Here is a 20,704-nt window from a genome sequence, read left to right as displayed (position 1 = left end):
CCCACATAAAGACAGATGCACAAAGTGACACATGTGTCTGGAGTTCATTTGCAGTAGCAAGAGGCCCTGGCATGGCTATTCTCTCTCTCTGCAAAAAAAAAAAAAAAAAAATCTATTTATCTATCTATCTATCTATGAAACTTTTTTTCATTTTATTTTTATTTATTTATTTGGGAGCGACAGACAGGGAGAAAGAGGCAGGGAGAGAGAGAGAGGCAGAGGGAGAATGGGTGAGCCAGGGCCTCCAGCCACTGAAAACTAGCACCAGATGTGTGCGCCCCCTTGTGCATCTGGCTAACGTGGGGAATGGAGCCTTGAACCAGGGTCCTTAGGCTTCACAGGCAAGTGCTTAACCTCTAAGCCATCTCTCCAGCCCAAATATGAAAAAATTTTAAAAGACCTCTTCTTCTTCATAGCACTCAGGAGGCACAGGTAGGAGAATCACCCTGAGTTTGAGGCCAGCCTGAGATTAGAGTGACTGTCATATCATCCTGGCCTAGAGTGAGACCCTACCTCAAAAACAAAAACAAAAACAAAAACAAAAACAAACAAAAAAAAACTTTTCCTAGGAACTATAGTGCTGCTCATTGATAGAAGGATTGCTGGTGTGAAGAATGTTCTGGTTTGCATTATCAGTGCAGGGAAAACAAGCAAGCAAATAAACAAACAAACAACAAACCCCTCTCTCTTACATATGAAAGATATAACAAATAATCCTTTTTAGCTGGGACTCATGAGTCATGACTTTGGCTTGTGTTTTTTTGTTTTTATTTTTGTGTTTTGTTTTGAGAAAGGGTCTCATGCAGCCAAGACTTGCCTCAAACTTCTGACCCTTCTGCTTCTGCCTGCCCAGTGCCGGAACTACAATCACGCCTAGCTTAGCCTTCTTTCTCTTTTAACTCAGCACTCACAGAAATTTGCAATGAACAATTTCCCCAAATAAGATGAAGATATAAACTCATATTTTGGTTTGGGTTTTCAAGGTAGGCCCTCACTCTAATCTGGAATTCACTATGTAGTCTCAGGCTGGCCTTGAACTCACCATGATCCTTCTACCTCTGCCTCTCTAGTGCTGGGATTAAAGGTGTGTGCCACCATGCCTGGCTCAAAAATTATTCTTATTGTAACAATTAGACAATTAATATTTTGGCAAGAGAACATATAACCCAACAACAACGACAAAAAGACAGACTAAATATCCTGAGTCTTTGAACAGAGGCACCGAAATGAGGTCCATTTTTATCTTAGATGGTCCACGGCACAGTTTAGAGCTTTATCTGAATGGTTCAGGTGTTTCTTGAATTATAATTAGAAAATATGACAAGGTTTTGCACTAACTGGACTTCGCAGATAAAATATCCTCACTGATATTTTTGTAATGTTTGGTCCAATTTATTCTGTTACTGTAGTTTCAATCTGAAATGCCCCTCACAGGCTCACGTTTCACATGCCTGCTCCCCACCTGTTGGTTCTATTCTGGGAAGCTGGGATGCCCTTAGCAGGTGGGGCCTACATGGTGGAAGTAGGTCACCGAGGGCCTTTGAAAGGCGGTGCTGGGCCCTGTCACCCCTTGCCTTCCATTTCCTACTCACTTTGGTTTGAACAACCTGTGTCACGCCAGCCTGCTTCACGCTGCCATGAACTTGGCTGTCCTGCCATGTCTTCCCCTGTGATGGGCTGAAGTTTCTTCTGCCAGGTATTTTGTCACAGTGACACAAAAATAAAAAATATAAAAAGCAATTATACATCTGCCGACATGAGTTTTTTTTTTTTTTTTTTTGTAACTTGACAGGAGAGGAGAACGTTTAGGCACCTCTGAGTTGCCTTCCTTGAACTGGTGAAGGAGTAGGGCTGTCGCTCAGTAGTAGAGCATTTGCCAAGCGTGAGAGGCTCTAGGTCCAGTTTCCAGTCTACTGAGGATGGTAGATACCTGTAACTATAGTAGTTGGGAATCTGAGACAGGAGGATGGCAAGTTTGAGAGCAGCCTAGCCTACATAGCAGGGCCCCGTCTCAAACAAAGTATACCAAAACCTCTAATTAACCTCAGCTTCCCATAGGGCCTCCGAATAACTTTGAGGAAACACACCTGGTGATTTTGGAATTCAGTGAATCTATTCCTGGTAAGACTTACGCATGTAGTTATCTTGTTCTTCGAGCATCTTGAACCTAAGTGTGGTATTTTGAATTTATGACTCCCAATGAACTCAAATGCTTTATTAAAACTTGTAACTTGGATTTCCAGCTGTCTGGGTGGAGGAGATGTCATTGTGGATGGATCCTGGGGTCCAGCCCTAAGGTGTTACTGGGGGCAGATCTGTTTCCAGCCTCAGGTATGCAGAGCGCTCGAGCTCTGCCTGGGGTTCCTGGAGTGGGCTTGCCTGTGGTGCTGCTGGTGGGTTTTCTCTGTGTGTGGATTTCTAAAGGGGGCAGCTTCTTGCACCAATATGGAACTTCCCTTGGATCTGTACGCCTGAAATAAACCCCATTCCTCCCACAAACTGTATCTGATTTGGAGGTTCATCACAGCAGTGTGGAGCTGACTGTGACACCAAGAAAAAGTAAAAAGCTTTCTGTGTGTGGCAGGAAATTTTGATTCATAAAATCACATTTTGATCATCTCCCTATTTTAACTATATAGGTTATGTAGCATTCTGCAAGAGCACATGCTGGAAAGAGCCTGATTCTATTAACTTCATGCCTTAGCCATGTTCTTCCTGCTAAGGTGGTTTCAGAGAGAATTTCTTATCCTTCCAGCAAATATCATTTGTTTACCTGCTTTGTTTGCATAACTTGTATTTCTGTTGAGGCTTTCCATTGTAAAGTTTTAAAGATCTTTTTAAAAATATTTTTTATTTTATTTATGAAAGAGAGAGGGAGAGAATGGGGTATACCAGGGCCTCTAGACAATGCAAATGAACTCCAGATACATGCGCCTCCATGTGCATCTGTCTTATGTGGGTTCTGGGGAGTCAAATCTGGGTCCTCTTTACAGGCAGGCATCTTAACCTCTAAGCTATCTTTCCAGCCTTTTAAAGACATTTTAATTAATTAGTTAATTTGAAAGCAGAGACATATGACAGAGAAAGAGAGAAAATGAGTGTGCCAGCACCTCTAGCCACTGAAAATGAACTCCAGATGTATTTACCACTTTGTGCGTCTAGTTGTATTGGGTACTGGGGAAATCTAACCCAGGCCATTAGGCTTTGCAGGCAAGCGTCTGAAACACTTGTCATCTCTCCAGCCCTCCACTAGAAAATTTTATTTTAAATTATGAATGTGAATAATAACATTCAAATAGCTACCTCACTTATTAGACATGTTTGATTTTTTTTTTTTTTTGGTCAACCCACGTAGACTACATCTTTTGTGTAATTAGACCATACCTTGCAAAAACAAAACAAAACAAAACAAAAAGATGATTTGTCATTTTTTTTTTTTTTGAGATAAGGACTCAGTCTATCCCAGGCTGATTTAGAATTCACTATGTAGTCTCAGGCTGGCCTCAAACTCACAGTGATCCTCCTACCTCTGTTTCCCAAGTGCTGGGACACCTGGCTTGATTTCTCACTTGAACTGTCAAGATTTACAATTATTAACAAAAAGAAAGAGATTTCAGGTGGGTGGCCACTGTGAAAATATATTATGCTCCCATGATGTTACTGAGTGAGAAATAGGCATAAATCTTCCAGAAGGTTCCAGCTACATCACCAGAGCACCCATTAACAAGACTGCATTCACACTTAATACATCTTGGGGTCTTACAATTATTGGAAGTTCAAAATAGCAAAATACAGATGTTTCACCCTTTGCAACAGGTATAATGTGCTGCTAAAAATATTATTTGAGACAAAGTCCAAAACAATAGCCTTCCAGTATTATCTACTTATCTAAACACACATTAAATTTGATGTAAATGCTGATCAAAATAAGACTGTCATCTTTGGGCTAGGGAGATAGCTTAGCAGTTAAAGGCACTTGCTTGCAAAGCCTGATGGCTCAGGTTCTATTCCCCAGTACCTGCATAAAATCAGATAGAGGCACAAAGTGGCACATACATCTGGAGTTTGCTCACAGCACCAAGAGCCCTGTTGTGCCCATGTTCCCTGTCTCTCTCTATCTCAGATTAAAAAAGAGTCATTTTGTTCTATTAAGTTTCAAAATTCCAGAACTCTCTCTGTCTCGGATAAAAAAAAAAAAAAGAGTCATTTTGTTCTATTAAGTTTCAAAATTCCAGAATTCTTTTCTTAAATTCCTCACAAACTTTGGTTTAGAATGACAAGCTCAGTGCTCAGGACAAGACCATAAATTATGGAACCTGTATTGATTTTTAACTTCCATTTAATGAATAAAATAGTACTTCAGCTATATTTTGACAAAAATTGCTCACGTGAGCTTCTGACAGCACCACAAATCAATGTAATTGAAGCCAAGTGATTTTATGAATAACGATTCTAATAACTACTCACTGAAGGGAACGCTTACTCTGTGACAGGCAAGGTTCAGATGTCTTTATATGTAAGTCTGACTTCCTTCACGGTGATCCTGCATAGTACATATTCTTATTATGCCTGTGTTACAGATGAAGAAACTGATATGCAAAGCAATGATAATTTGTCGGTGGTCACTGCTGGTGACTGTCAATAGTGCACTTCAGGTAGCTTTCAGCGCAATTTCCCAAAATTACTATGTGTGTAAAGTGAATCAGTCCATGAATGTAGGAAAAACACATTTAACTTATCTTAACTACTTATCTTATCTACCTGCTCATGGTTTTTCCAGTTTGAAATATCAGATGAGGTTGTCAACTGAACATCTTTTAAGATGAGCACACTAGATTTTTGTTAAGAAAGACAAAATCAGAACAAAGCTAATGTCTACAGGGCTTATTTTATGCCAGACACCAAGTTCCCATTCTTTTGTCTTAACTTCCTTGATATAACTCCTTCCCTAATCTCCTTCTCTAATATATCTTCTCTGTTTTCATGACATCTTTTAATTCGTGATTTTTAATGGACAACTATGGAACCAGGTCTTGATTATATCTAACTTTGTGGGAAAAAAAAGTGATCAAGGCTTATTGCAGTGGACTGATGATTGTGTCCCCAGATAATTCATGCTTGTAACCCTAATCCAAATGAGGTGGCATTAAGAGATGGGGGCTTAGGGAACTAGGGAAGTCCTGAGAGAGTAAAGCCCTTATGAATGGTATTAGTGTCTGTGATCTTCATTGTCAGCTTGACTCGATTTAGAATCACCATGGAAACATACCTCTGTGTGTGTCCATGAGGTTATTTCAGAAAGGTTTAACTGAGACAGGAAGATTCACCCTGAATGTATAAGCACCATCTCACAGGCTAGGGCCCCAGGCTGAATCACAAGGATGGAGGGGCTAGTCACTAGCACTCATTTCTTTGTTTCCTGACTGCATATGCAATGTGACAGTCATCTCCTGTTCTCATAGTCACTGCTTGAACAATGAGCCCAAACAAACTCTGCTTTTCCTTGCTTTCCTTACCTTGCTTTTGTTAGGCATTTTGTCAAAACAGTAAGGAAAGCAACTAATCCAGTGTTGTAAGAGACCACTTACTCTCTTTCCTCTGTGAGCATAAAAGGCAGACTCAACTGTCAGCCTGGAAGCGGACCCTTACCAGAATTCTACCCTGCTGGCACCCTGATCATCTTCAGAACTGAAAAATATTGTCTGCTGTTAAAGTCACCTAGTCTGTGGTCCTGTGTTCTACCAGCCAAAGCAACTACAGCACTCATCTATGACAGCAGCTCATCGCCTGAGAGAATAGAGACTACTGAGAAGGTGACAAGCCTGACTGGCCAGCGCTTCTCCTTTCTTCCTCGGTTGCAAGCACTGTTGTTAACTGGTCCTTCCTCTTTTCACTGGCTTTCTGTGCCACACCAATTTTTCCAAGTCTCCTCTCAGTTCTCTATGTAGCCCTTTAGATAATGGTAAAATGTAATGAACGCCACAGGCAACACAGACTGTGCAGAAGTGGGAATTGTATGAAGGTTGTTTACAGGAGAATGTGCTTGGGAGGTGTGCCCCTACGAAGGAAGCAAGGCAGCATTGAGCAGAAGCCGGTGCAAGTTCCACTCTTGCCTTAATGTGGCCACAGCAAAGGGCATTCAAGCTGCAGAACTTTCTAGAGAGCTGGCTGAGCCTCAGATCCATTCAGGGTGAATCTTCCTGGTGGTGGGTTGTCTTCTGGGCCAGGTGGACCAGAGGGACAGCTGGTTAGGTAGGGCTAGGGGCTGTCTGAGGAAGAGGTTAGCCCTGACACCAAGTTCCAGGGGGTGAACTTGATCAGCCACTACATTTAAATCCTATGAAAGACCTCTCTCCCAGGAGGGTCCTGGTTGTTTGTGGAAAAACAGGTCTATGGAACAAGGCAAGAGATAAAAGTCAACTAACTCATCTTTGATTTCTAGCAAGTGCACACTTTCCTGCATTTTTTACCTTCAGGGGTCCAGTCACCCGAACTGTATTCCTCTCTCATATCCAGAGTTTGTTTGTAGTGGTGGGAGGCCCTGGCATGCTCATACACATTCTATTTCTGTCTGTCAGTCTATTTCTCTCTGTCTTTCTTAGTCTCTTTATCTCTCTCTGCTTGCAAATAAATATTAAACGCCAGTATTTCTAACAGGGTTATGGGTGCAGGAGCCTCAGAGAGGGACCTAGGTAGAACACCACAGTATCCACATGTGGCTCTTTTGTATATATCTTATATAGCTTTTTGGGAATGAGAATTAATGATCATATCTCTAATTTTAACTACTATCTTGCTTTCCTTTTATTTAACCCAGAGCCCATAGGAAGAGTTAAATAGAAGCTACGCTCCTTATGGTGTATCATAATCTTAAGTCTGAGCCAGAAATAGTTTGAAGCAGAAAGTTAATGGAAAGTAGTTAGTTTGAAGCCTAGATTTGTGGCCATTGATGAACATTTAAGAAAAAGTACGATATTGGATAGAATTGTTGGAGTTTCTGAACATTGAACTATATATTTACTTGCCCTCCTCAAAAAAACACCTTTTGTATTAAACTTCACTATATAAAAGAATGAAAGTGTAACATCTTAGTTCAATGTAAATTTATTATCTGCACCTTTCTCATGCTTTTCTTGTGTCATTCCCTTTGACACCCCAGTAGCTCTCCATCTCTGGCTTCCCTGTGTAACATTTGGCTTCTTTGATATCTATCTGTTTATTACCCTTTAGGAGACAGTTCAAATGTCATTTTTGTAAAATTCCCAATGCTGCTCACTAATTTTTTTAACCTGTGGTTATTAGACATACCTTTTACATAACATAATCCTAAATACATAATCCTAGAGTACTGTATGGCCCAATCCCTGTGTAGACTTACATATTAGGAAGCATAATGTAACAATAAAATTATTACATAAAATTAATTCTACTCTTTTACTTACAACTGTCCACAAAAACGACAGGGATTCAATTTAGAACCTTCATATAATTTATCCAGATCTGCTAAATCGATCCTGTTCCCTGTCTGTAATTAATCACGGGAAGGATGGTCATTTGCTGTGATCAGGTCTCAGTTGTTTGGATGAAGCCTTCCTACATTAGGGAGGCTCATCTGCTCTACTCAGTCTACTAACTGATATGCTAATCTTATCCAGAAACCCTCACAACCCAGGTAAGGAAGTGCATACCCGTAATTGCAGTATTCAAGAAGCTGAAGCAGATAAATGGTAAGAGGCCACTTTAAAGCTACATTGTGAGTGTGAGGTCAGCCTGGTTACATGAGAAGACCTTGTCTTAAAAACAAACAAACAAAAAAATAGGCTTACAGTTATACTCAGAATAATATTTGACTAATTATCTGGGAGTCCCATAGCCTAGTCAAGTGGTCACATAAATTTCACTGTCACAGTTGGTAATGTTTATATGTAAATGTCTGATACAGCACTGTTAGACAACAATGGATATATCCAGACAGGTAAGTCTCAATGTAATATGACAAACCAAGCCAATACATCTTTCCCAAGAAATACCAATCCCATAGCAGAGAACCCCATGAGAACTACCCAGAGGAAACTCCGGACAAAAAGGTATGTGTAAAGAACTCAAAGAACACACAGGTAAACCAATAAAGGAAATTCTGAATAAAATCCACAAGGACAATAACAACTAGATGAAATGAGGAAGTCTAGCCAGGATATGAAAATGAAACTCAGTAAAGTGATAGGAATCGTGAAGAAAAGCCAAACTGAGGTGAAGCTGGAAATAAGAAACATAGCAAGGCCGGTAGAGGTGGTACACACCAGGAGGATATTGCTGCAGAGCTGGAGGCAGCAGGGCCAGGAGTTTGAGGCCAGCCTGGGCTACACATAAACAATACAACAAGGTAAACAAAAAGCTCCATGGGCAGCTTCTCCAGTTGAGTGGATCAAGTGGAAGACAGAACGTCAGAACTTGAGGACAAGGAAGAGGAATTGGATCAACTAGTCAAAACCAATGAGCAGTTCAAAATAACATAGGGACAGAAAATGAGAGAAATGTAAATGTAGGACACCTTGAAAAGACCAAATGTTTGAATTATGGTCCTATAAGAAGAACTTCAAGCCAATGGCATAGAAAATATTTAAAATAAAATTATAGAAGAAAATTTCTAAAATATAGGGAAAGACATTCTTATCCATGTACAAGAAGCATACAGAATATCTAATTGGATCTGAAAAGAAATCTGCCAAATCATGGTATAGTCAAAACACTAACTATACATAACAAATAAAGGATATTGAAAGCTGCAAAAAAAAAAAACCAAAAAAAAACCCACAATATTTTACCACATATAAAGCAGGCCACATCAAAATAACAGCTTATTTCTTTATTCTTTTTTTTTTTTTTTTGAGGTAGGGTCTCACTCTATCCCAGGCTGACCTGTAATTCACCGTGTAGTCTCAAGGTAGCCTTGAACTCATGGCAATCCTTCTCCCTCTGCCCTCCTGAGTGCTGGTATCAAAGGTGTGTGCCACCACATCTGGCACCAGCTGATTTCTTAAGGGGAATGCTAAAAGTAACAAGGGCTTACAACAAGGTATTTCCAACATTGAAAGACCATAGCTGCTAACACGAACTACTTTACCTAGCAAAATTGACTCTCATAATAAAAGAAGAAAAGAGAGCTGGGGAGATTGCTCAGTGGTTAAAGGAACTTGTTTTCAAAGCTTGCTGGGGAGATTGCTCAGTGGTTAAAGGAACTTGTTTTCAAAGCTTGCTGGCATGGGTTTGATTCCCTAGTATCCACATAAAGCCAGATGCATAAAGTGGTGCATTTGTCTGAAGTCATTTTATAGTGGCAGGAGGCCCTGGTATATCCTTACTCTCTCTCTTTCTGCAAACGAAATTATGTATACACACACACACACACACACACACACACACACGTATGTATGTATTTTGGAAGGGGGAGATGGCTTACTGGTTGATCGTGCTTGTTCACAAAGCCTGTAAGCCTGCGTTTGATTCCCAAGTACCCACATAAAACCAAAGAGGTGCATGTTTGTTTGCAGTAGGAAGAGACCCTGACATGCTCATTTTCATGTTATTCTCTGTCTTTCAAATTCATATATACATACATAATAATTTTTAAAGGATAAAGGAAAACTTGCTCCATGATAAAAAATAGGCTGAAGTAATTTATGATGATTAAGCCAGCTCTATGGCAGAATGGAACACTTCACATGGAAGAGAAGAATAAACACAGTCAAGAGGCTTCAGGAGGAAAAAACAATAACTAACACTAGAACACTTATTAAGCAAATGAAGACCAAGAAAATACCAGACTCCACAAAATCATCAACATGACAGGGATTCACACTCTTTTTAATAGTAACTTTTGAATATTAATTGTTTCAACTCCCCAATCAAAAGACACAGACACCATCTGACAGAAGATTAATATCTAGAACTTACAACGAAGTGAAAAAAACTATGCAATGTAAAAAACCAATAATCCAATCAAAAAAAATGGGCCATGAGATGGAATTGAGAGTTCTCAAAAGAAGAAATAAAAATGAACAATAAATATTTTTTCTTTTTTAAGTTTTTAAAATTTATTTTTATTTATCTATTTGAGACAGAGAGGGAAGGAGGGAGGAAGAGAGAGAGATGGGGAGAGAGAATGGGCATGCCAGGGTCTCTAGCCAATGCAAATGAACTCCAGACACAACCTACGTAAGACCATCATAATAGGAGGAAAAGATCATGACATCAAAATAAAAGAGAGACTGATTGAGAGGGGAGGGGATATGATGGAAAATGAAGTTTCAAAGGGGAAAGTGGGGGAGGGTGGGCATTACCATGGGATATTTTTTATAATCATGGAAGTTGTTAATAAAAAAATTAAGAAAAGCTTTGTTATTTAATGAGGCCCCAGTTGTTGATTAGTGGTTTTATTTCCTGAACAACTGAGGTTATATTCAGAAAGTTGTTGCCTATGTCAATACATTGAAGGGCTTCCTTTACTTTTTTTCCTCTAGCAGTTTCAGAGTTTCAGGCCTGATATTAAGGTCTTTGATCCATTTGGACTTAATTCTTGTGCATAGAGAGAGAGATAAGGATCTATCTTCACCCTTCTACATATAGATGTCCAGTTTTCTCAACACCACTTGTTGAAGAGGCTGTCTTTTCTCCAATGAGTACTTTTGGCATTTTTGTTGAAGATCAGGTAGCTGTAGCTGCCCAGACTTACATCTGGGTCCTTTATTCTGTTTCATTGATCTACGTGTCTGTTTTTATGCCAGTACCATGCTGTTTTTTATTATTATGGCTCTGTAATACGGTTAAAATCAGGTGTGGTGATACCACCAGACTTATTTTTGTTGCTCAAAATTGTATTGGATATTCAAGATTTTGTTTTTTGTCCTTCCAAATGAATTTTAGGATAATTTTTTTTTTTTTTTCGAGGTAGGGTCTCACTCTGGTCCAGGCTGACCTGGAATTAACTCTGTAGTCTCAGGGTGGCCTTGAACTCATGGTAATCCTCCTACCTCTGCCTCCCGAGTGCTGGGATTAAAGGTGTGCACCACCACACCCAGCTAGGATAGTTTTTTTTAAATTTCCTCGAAGAATGCCTTTGCAGTTCTGATGGGGATCTCATTAAATGTGTAGAATGCTTTTGGTAAGCTTGACATTTTTGCAACATTGATTCTTCCAACCCAAGAACATAGGATGTATTTCCACTTCCTAGTGTCTTCTGCAGTTTCCGTCTTGAGTGCTTTAAAGTGTTCATTGTAGAGACCCTTCACCTCCTTGGTTAGTTTTATTCCAAGGTACTTTATTTTTCTGAGGCAATTATGAATGAGACTGATTCTGTGATTTCATCTTCAGCATGTTTATTGATAGTATATAGGCAGGATACTGATTTCTGTGTGTTTATTTTGTGTCCTGCTACATTGCTATAAGTGTTTATCAGCTCTAACAGTTTGATGATAGAGTCTTTAGGGTCCTTTATGTAAAGACTCATATCATCTGCAAATAATGGTAATTTGATCTCTTCCTTTCCAATTTGTATCCCTTTTATATGTGACTCTTGCCTTATTGCTATGGCTAAGACTTCCAGTACTATATTAAATAAGAGTGGGGACAGTGGACACCTTTGTCTTGTTACTGATTTTAGTGGAAAAGTTTCAAGTTTTTCCCCAATTAGTATTATGTTGGCTCTAGGTTTGTCATAAATAGCCTTAATCATGTTGAAATATGTTCCCTCTATTCCCAGTTCTCCAGTGGTTCACTGAGGCATTGGCGGTTGGAGGATGGGATACTGGCAGGGTGCCTGCGGTTGTACCAGAGCTGCTCAGCTGGTTCTGCTTGTGTTCTCTTTAGAGATTTTTATACAATGGTCAACATCTTTAGCTATCAGGAAAATGCCAGTTAAAACCACTTTGAGATTTAATCTTACTCCAGTCAGAATGGCTATCATCAAAATCAAATAACAAGGTTGGAGAGATGGCTTAGCACTTACGATGTTTGCCTGAAAAGCCAAAAGACCCAGGTTTTATTCCCCAGTATCCACAAAAATAACCAGGTGCACAATGTAGTGCATGCATCTGGAATTCATTTGCAGTGGTTAGAGGCCCTGGTGCCCCCATTCTCTCACTGAACTAAATAAATAAAATATTTAAAAAATCAAATAGCAAATGCTGGTGAGTGATTGGGTAAAGAGGAAACTTTGTTCATTGTTGGCAGGAGAAAAAACTGGTAGAGCTACTATGGAAACCAATGTGGAGACTTCTCAAAAAGTTAAAAGTAAATCTTCCATATGAGCCAGCTCTGCCATTCCTACCATAAGGAATCTACAATTTATTACAGAGACACTTGCTCATCCATGTTTACTGCTCCTTTATTTACAATACCCATGAAATGGAATCAACTTGTATATCTATCAACTGATGAGTGGATAATGAAAATATGGTAATACACATGATGGAATTTTACTCAGCTATAAATAAAAATGAAATTATGAAATTTTTAGGAAAATGGATCAACCTGGAAAATATTATTCTAAGTGAGGTAATCTGGGTACAGAAAGGCAATACCACTTGTTTGCCCTCAGATGAGGGTGCTAGCATTGAATACTTTGATTTGTATATAAGTTGGAGTAAAAGTCAGTAGTAGAGGCCAAGAAACTAGAAAATGGCCATGAGTGGGGGCACACATGAGAGTCTAAGGGGAGAGGACAGGCAATACCTAGGTTGAGGGACAGAATACTGGGAGTGGAAACATCTAAGCAGAGATAGGGGAGAGGGATGGAAGAGAAGAGGGTTCAGGATATTATGAATAAGCCACATGGATACCTACTTCTTTGTTAGACAATAATGTTTTTAATTTATTTTTTTTTTGAGACAGAGATATGGAGAGAGAAACAGAGAGAGAATGCTAGGGCCTCTAGCCATCACAAATAACTCCAGATGCATGCACCACCTTGTGCATCTGCCTTAGGCTTTGCAGAAAAGCACCTTAATCAGTAAGCCATCTCTCCAGCCCAATAACTTTTTTAAAAGAGAGAGTTTGAGCAGAAGTACTCTGTAGAGGTGGAGTATGATGTGCCACAAAACAATAGGTTGTTACAGGAAAATCCCAGTGCCAGGAGTGAGAAACCTCTTAGTGAGTTGTTGGTCACAGAAGCCTAAGAGCCCCCCCCCCCAAACAATACAGTCTACTACCAAAGTTCTTTTTTATTTTTACTTATTTATTTGAAATAGGAAAAGAGGGAGAAAGAGAGAGAGAGAGAGAGAGAGAGAGAGAGAGAGGGAGAGAGAGAGGAGAGAGAGAGAGACAGAGACAGAGAATATGGGCATACCAGGGCTTCCAGCCACTGCAGACGAACTTCGGTTGCATGTGCCACCGTGTGAATCTGTCTTACGTGGTTAGTGGGGAATAGAACCAAGATCCTTTGGCTTTGCAGGCAAGTGCCTTAACTGATAAGCCATTTCTCCAGCCCCAGCCAGGGTTCTTTTTTCCCTACCAGAACTAAATGGCAAGGTCCAACTGCTAAAATTACCACATGTACCACTTGCTGAGAAATCAAGTGAGAGGTGAGCTGCAGTCTCCTCCTTGCAGACCAGCTGTCATGGTGCTAGAAAGTGCTCTGTAGCCTGCTAGGGGAGGAAGGTCATCAAGAATCTTAACCATCAGTGGACCCTGAAAACCACACAACTGGCCAGTGATGAGCCCACGGGTGCAGTAGTGATATGACTATTATGGAGGTAGCAAACTGCTCTCTGATTGAATTTTGAGGTCCACTCCACAGAAGGGAATTCATGCCTGATCCTGCAAACCTAGTCAAAAGCCCATGTCTTGGAAGGTCATAGGCCCTAGGTGGGAAGCTGCTATTGTAGTGCAGCTAAACCGATAAGTCGTACCCATCAGATTTCCCTCTACATGCTTGTGTTTATGCTCACAGAGTAGTGCTACCCTCCCTTTTGATCAGAGAAACTCCTCTCTGCAGATAGTAGTCACTACTGTAGAAACTCAAAACTCATCAAAGTGCTGAGAAGTGACAGCTAAATGCTTAGCATTAAGTGAGAGAATTGTTACACTTGCTAATAAGGCTCAGGGAACCATGCGGGAGAGGTGATGGAAGGAATGCAAGAGTGGGGAAATGGCACATGCCTTCAACCCCAGCACTGTAGAGAGCTGAGATAGAAGGGGCACTGTGAGGTTTGAGGCCAGCTTGAGGCTACAGAGTGAGTCCCAGGTCAGCCCGGGCTAGAGTGAGAGCTTGCCTTGAAAAAAAAAAAAAAAGAAGCATGTAAGAGCGGAGGATGGGGAGGTGTTTGGAACATTGGGTTCTGGACAACGAGTGGCTGTTACATTCATGAATTCACAGCTGCTCTCATCACCTGCTCAAGATTGGACTGCTCAGTATGTCTTTATGGGTCACGAAGGAAGTCAAGAGGAAGAAGGAAGACATTCAAATAGAAAAGGGTCTGGGTGGAGGAAGGAAGGGGTCCAGTGGAAGGACTGGGGAGGGGGAGGGTACAAGAGACAGCGATAGGTGGGGACTGTATTCACGATACATTACGTACATATATAAATATTGTCAATAAGAAAAAAAAATATTTGCCTCTGCTTAATCATTTGGCTTATTTTCGGGGATTTCCAGCCAGATCCCTGGACAATCTATTTTTATAACCATTATGAGTAATCCCAATGCTTACACTGCATGAGAGCCATTAAATGTTGCCAAATTCAAGTTCACAGAGAACTCTCAGTCCTGATGACACCCAAAGAAATCAGACTAGTCCAAGGGATCAAGGGGAAGGGATGAGGTCCTAGCTTTCTGGCATGGCCCTGAGATCCTGGGGTGGGGCAAGGATGGTAAGCAGAGGAATGGAAAATAAAACTCTGTTGGGTCCTTAGGCTTGCCAGTCAAGCACTTTAGCTGCTAAGCAATCTCTCTAGAGCTTTGGCCACCTTCTCATTGCTGGGACAAAACACCCCACCAAACACAGCTGATGGGAAGAAAGGACTTTTTCTGGCTCACAGTCTTGAGGAGAAGCTTCATGACGGCAGGGGAGAGCATGGCACAAGCAGAGGCTGGACATCACCTCGCCACAGCAGGTGGACGATAGTGGCAGGAGAGCGAGCTGAGCTGTGGCTGGGGTGCTGCCTGTGACACCCCAAGCCAGCCCCTAGCAACATGTCTCCTCCAGCAAGGCTCCATCACTCAAATTGCCACCACCTGGTAACCAAGTTTTCACAACACTTGAGTTTATGGGAAACATCCGATTCAAATCACCACACACCCAGGGCAGAGGAGGTTGTGGGAACTGGCACCTTGAAGCTCCAAGCACCTCTGTTTCTTAATGGCTGACATCCCAATGCCTAGGGTTCTACCACTACTACCTCCCAATACTGCTGGGCCCAGTTAATCATTAATATAATAAAACATAACAACATATTGCTACTTTACGCATGTTTAAGTGCACAATTCAGTGACATTGATTATCTCCTCAGTGTTATGCCTACATCATTCCTTCCCACACCTTTTCCTCACTTACCCAGAAAGTCTGTTCTGCATTCTCTGCTCCCTCCAGCCCCTGGTACAACTTACAACAGACCTCCTCTGCGAGCTTCCTCTTCCCTATCTTTCCCGTGGCAAGTGGGGTGGCAGGTCATCTGCATGCCTGGCTGACTTCGTCTAGCACGGTGCCCTGAGGCTCTGCCATGTGCAGTGTGTATCAGACAGCTCTTCATGCCGCCTCGTAGTCCACAACACGTTTATGATACATTTGCTTATTTGCTTGTGTGTTAATGGATTATGCTTATCTTCTTTTACTTTTTTTTAACCTGTTGCCTATTGTGATGGGTGTTACAAAAGACATTTTGACACCAGTGTCTGTTAGAGAATGTTACCAATTCCTTTGAGCGTATGGCTAGGAGGAGCAGGATTTCTGGCTCATCTGAACATCTATGTCCTTTAAATGTCACCTCGTTACAACTAAATTGAAAAACTCTCTTAGTAATCGCGGCCACATTTCAAACATATTTATTTAGGGGGCTGGAGAGATGGCTTAGCAGTTAAGGCGTTTGCCTGCAAAGCCAAAGGATCCCGGTTCGATTCCCCAGGACCACGTAAGCCAGATGCACAAGGGGACGTTTACAGAGGCCCTGGCATGCCCATTCTCTCCTTCTCAAATAAATAAATAAATAAAATAAAAAATTATCTATTTTGAGAGAGAAGGAAGGAGGGAGGGAGAAGGTGAGAGAGAGAGAGAATGGGCATGTCAAGATCCCTTAACACTGCAAACAAACTACAGATGCATATACCACTTTGTGCATCTAGCTGGTCCTGGGGAGTTGAACCCAGCTGTCAGGCTTTGCATGCAAATGCCATCTCTCCAGGCCTATCACAGCTGCATTTGAAGGACTCAGTTGTCATATATGGCTAGTGACTGCTGTACCAGATAGTGCAGATCTTAATATCTTGACAAATAGCTTTTTAAAAAAGGTATTTTATTTATTTGAGAGAGAACGAGGGGTAGAGAGATGAGAGAGAATGAATGGATGTATTAGGGCCTCCAGCTACTACAAGTAAACTCCAGATACATGAGCCACCCTGTGCATCTGGCCTATGTTTGTACTGGGGAATCGAACCTGGGTCCCTAGGCTTCTCAGGCAAGTGCCCCAACCACTAAGCCATCTCTCCAACCCATGGCTTTTTAATAAATCTATACCTTCCTTTCCTAGTGCTAAAATAAGGGTTGTTTCTCCTGATTTTGTGCTTTTTAAAACCCTTTTCTCTTGTCTTTATCAGGAGTATCCCCCCTTCCCTACCTTATCTTATGGAATTTCTATATTTTAGGGAATGCACTTTTTGTTGTTGTTATTGTTGGGAGGGAGGATAAGTAATCCAGGCTGGTTTTAAACTTACTATGTAATCTAGGCTGGCCTGAAATTGCTGTGGTCCTCCTGCCCCAGGCTCACAAGTGCTAGGGTTGCAGATATGTGCCACCACTCTGGGTCTCTTCTTTCTTTTCCCCCTTCTTTCCTTCCCTCCCTTTTCTTCCCTCCTCCTCTATCTTCTTCCCTCCCTCCTTCCTTCCTTTCCTTTTGTTCTTTACTTATCCTTTTGAAGAAATACACATATACATACATACATATGTGTGTGTGTGTGTGTGTATGTATGTATGTATGTATATATAGGTTTTCTGAGGTAGGGTCTCACTTTAGCCCAGGCTGATCTGAATTTCACTATATAGTCTCATGGTGGCCTCAAACTCATGGTGATACTCCTACCTCTGCCTACAGAGTGCTGGGATTAATGGTGTGTGCCACTGTGTCTGGCCATAGAAATTTTTTATCATTGGAGTTCTCACTGGTCTCTGCATAAACTATCAAAGTCTTTATAAGTTCTAGGACATTTACTTTGAGATACACACACACACACACACACACACACACACACACACACACACACACAGTATAATGTTTTTTGCCATGAGGTATGTTTTATTTTCATTGATTATACAAATAATTTTCTGTAGTATCCCAGGGCACACCAGAGAAATTTGGCAGTCTGATTGTGGGTCCCTGGAGAGACCCCCAGGCCAGTGGCACGGGCGTGGAGTGCCCGGGTTCACAGTGCAGCTTGTGCACGTGTCCGCCTTGCAGGGGCTCTTCCTTCACCCGGTGAGGGGACTCAGAGATGATGGGGTGAGGGATCCTCTAGGCTTTTAGGAAATCTCATTCGGCCTTTCCTGCTTAATGGTCTGTTTGGTCGGCAGGGTGTTTTTCTCCTGCATCTTGGTTTTCTTCAGCTGGGCCTTATGGAAGCTGGCGATTTCCCCCATGTCTGGTTTGTCTGCCATTTTCTGAGAGCAATCTGTGTGAGTCCAGGCTCCTGGCGCTCATACTTCCATCGCTGCAGCAAGCGACGTGTTTATTTGTTTTTAAGGCAGTCTCATTGTAGCCCAGGCTGACCTGGAACTCACTCACTAGCCTCAGGCTGGCCTTGAACTCAATGATCCTCCTACTTCAGCCTCCAGAATGTTGGGACTAACAGCATGCACCACCATGTCCAGCATTATATAAAGATTTCTGCTGGGTGGATGTGGTGGCACATGTCTTTAATCCCAGCACTTGGGAGGCAGAGGTAGGAGGATCGCGGTGAGTTCGAGGCCACCCTGAGACTACATAGTGAATTTCAGATCAGCTGGAGCTAGAGTGAGACCCTACCTCGACAAACCAAAAAAAAAAAAAAAAAAGATTTCTTAGTTTGTCAGGCTGGAGAGATGGCTCAGTGGTTAAAGGTATTTGCTTGGAAAGCCTAATTGCCCAAGTTTGATTCCCTAGTACCCATATGAAGCCAGATGCACAAGGTGGCACATGTATCTGGAGTTTATTTGCAGCAGCAAGAGGCCCTGGTGCTCTCATTTTCTCTAATAAATAATAAATAAATAAAATACTTTGAAAATACTTCTTAATTTCTAATTGAGATTTTTTTTTAAATTTTTATTTATTTATTTATTTGAGAGAGACAGACACACAGAGAGAAAGACAGATAGAGGGAGAGAGAGAGAATGGGCGCGCCAGGGCTTCCAGCCTCTGCAAACGAACTCCAGACGCGTGCGCCCCCTTGTGCATCTGGCTAACGTGGGACCTGGGGAGCCGAGCCTCGAACCGGGGTCCTTAGGCTTCACAGGCAAGCGCTTAACCGCTAAGCCATCTCTCCAGCCCTAATTGAGATTTTTTAAAAAGTTAATTGGGAACTGTAGTAGACAGTTTCAAGTCACTGAGATGAACTTCCAACTCAGGCACAGTTATAGAGGAAAGGATGTTTATTGAAGCTTATAGATCCAGGGGAAGTTCCATAATGGCAGAAGAAGCTGGCCTGCCTTCAGAGGTCCAAGCACAGAGAGAGAAGCCAAAAGCCAAAAATCACATAGCACATTTCAGGAACTCCAGGTGGAACTAGGCACTTTGAATATCTTTTTTTTTTTTTTTTTTTTTTTTTGGTTTTCCAAGGTAGGGTCTTGCTCTAGCCCAGGCCAACCTGGAGTTCACTCTGTAGTCTCAGGGTAGCCTCAAACTTTCAACAATCCTCCTACCTCTGCCTCCCAAGTGCTGGGATTAGAGGCGTGTGCCACCATGCATGGCAACTTTGCATATCTTTAGATTGGAATTTCAACCCACCAGCACACCTCCTCCAGCCAGGTGGCTGCAGATCCAAACTGCAAACTAATAAAACACTGAATATACTGGGGCCATCTATTCAAATTACCACAGGAACTTTCATATGAACATACTGTATCTAATTGAGATTTTAAACCCTTTAGTGGTAACGATAGTAAGAATGACATGAGACACAGAGACATTCGTTAAAGGACTTCAGGCAGGCACAGTGCCAATCACTTTACGCCATTGCATTCCATTCTGGAGATTGTTGTACAACCTGGTGTGGTGCCTGCCTGTAACCCTGTCAGGAGGAGGTGAATTGAAAGCCAGCTTGTTCCACATAGCAAGATCCTTTCCAAACAACGGACAACATGCAGAATGAAGAGAGCAGAAAGAGTTATCCCAATATTTATCTCGTCGGGAGATCAGGACCTATGGCTTATAGGCTCATGTTTAAGTCCATGTACTGCATGCGGGAGTAACAAGGTCAGACAGTCAGATAGGCTTTCTTCAGTCGACTCACGCTTCATAAGCATCTCCTAGGGACAGCTGCACAAGTCAGCTTCCCTACTGCAGTGACCCGCTTGTTGCTGAGACAGAATATCCAATCCCAAGCAGCATATGGAAGGGAAGTTTTTTTTTTTTTTAATTCTTTTGTTCATTTTTATTTATTTATTTGAGAGTGACAGAGGCAGATAGAGAGAGAGAGCGAATGGGTGCGGCCAGGGCTTCCAGCCACTGCAAATGAACTCCAGACACGTGCAGTCCCTAGTGCATCTGGCTAACATGGGTCCTGGGGAACTGAGTCTTGAACCTGGATCCTTAGGCTTTACAGGCAAGTGCTTAACTGCTAAGCCATCTCTCCAGCCCTGGAAGGGAAGTTTTTATTCTAGCTTATAGACTTGAGGGAAGGCCTCACCACGGTGGAAGAAATTTGGCAGAGCAGAGGCTAGACTTCACATCTTGCCACAGCAGCTGGGAGGTGATAGTGTGGGAAGCTGCGTTAAACATCACCTAACAGCTCGCCTCCTCATGACACACCTCCTCCAGCAAGGCTCTGTCTCTCAAGGCCCACCAGCTGGGGAATAAGTATGAGACTCAGTCACAAGCACATGAAGTTCAAACCACCAAACTTACTGTTCACTGACTGTGTGCCAGCTGTTACTGCACAGGCTTTTCTTGTGTGCAGAATTTAATTCCTAAGTAGGAGCTATGACTGGGCTGGAGAGATGGCTTAGCAGTTAAGCGCTTGCCTGTGAAGCCTATGGACACCGGTTTGAGGCTCAGTTCCCCAGGTCCCACGTTAGCCAGATGCACAAGGGGGCGCACGCGTCTGGAGTTCGTTTGCAGTGGCTGGAGGCCCTGGCGCGCCCATTCTCTCTCTCTCCCTCTATCTGTCTTTCTCTCTATGTCTGTTGCTCTCAAATAAATAAATAAATAATCAACAAAAAAAAAATAAAAATAAAAGGAGCTATGATCACCATCATTTCATATGTATAAAAATAAGCAGTTTAGTCTCATGGCTTGTGTATGGCAGAATAAG

At 41.9% G+C, this 20,704-nt stretch overlaps 1 protein-coding gene across 1 annotated transcript; it reads right to left on the bottom strand.

The window, feature by feature from the left end:
• Positions 1 to 17,720: 17,720 nt before the first annotated feature.
• Positions 17,721 to 17,855, bottom strand: LOC101607710 (thymosin beta-10-like). Its single transcript, XM_045137895.1, has one exon. The coding sequence runs from the start codon at positions 17,853 to 17,855 to the stop codon at positions 17,721 to 17,723; it is 135 nt and encodes a 44-aa protein (XP_044993830.1).
• Between the last annotated feature and the right edge of the window lie 2,849 nt (positions 17,856 to 20,704).

The sequence above is a fragment of the Jaculus jaculus genome, chromosome 19, assembly GCF_020740685.1.
Source record: "Jaculus jaculus isolate mJacJac1 chromosome 19, mJacJac1.mat.Y.cur, whole genome shotgun sequence".
NCBI lineage: Eukaryota > Metazoa > Chordata > Mammalia > Rodentia > Dipodidae > Jaculus > Jaculus jaculus.
The sequence above is the reverse complement of the archived record's forward strand: the minus strand, read 5'-3'. Positions and strand labels throughout refer to the sequence as shown.

What these genes read in the sequence shown, in the direction of transcription:
- LOC101607710 (XM_045137895.1), bottom strand. Translation starts at nt 17,855, where the DNA reads ATGGCAGACAAACCAGACATGGGGGAAATCGCCAGCTTCCATAAGGCC.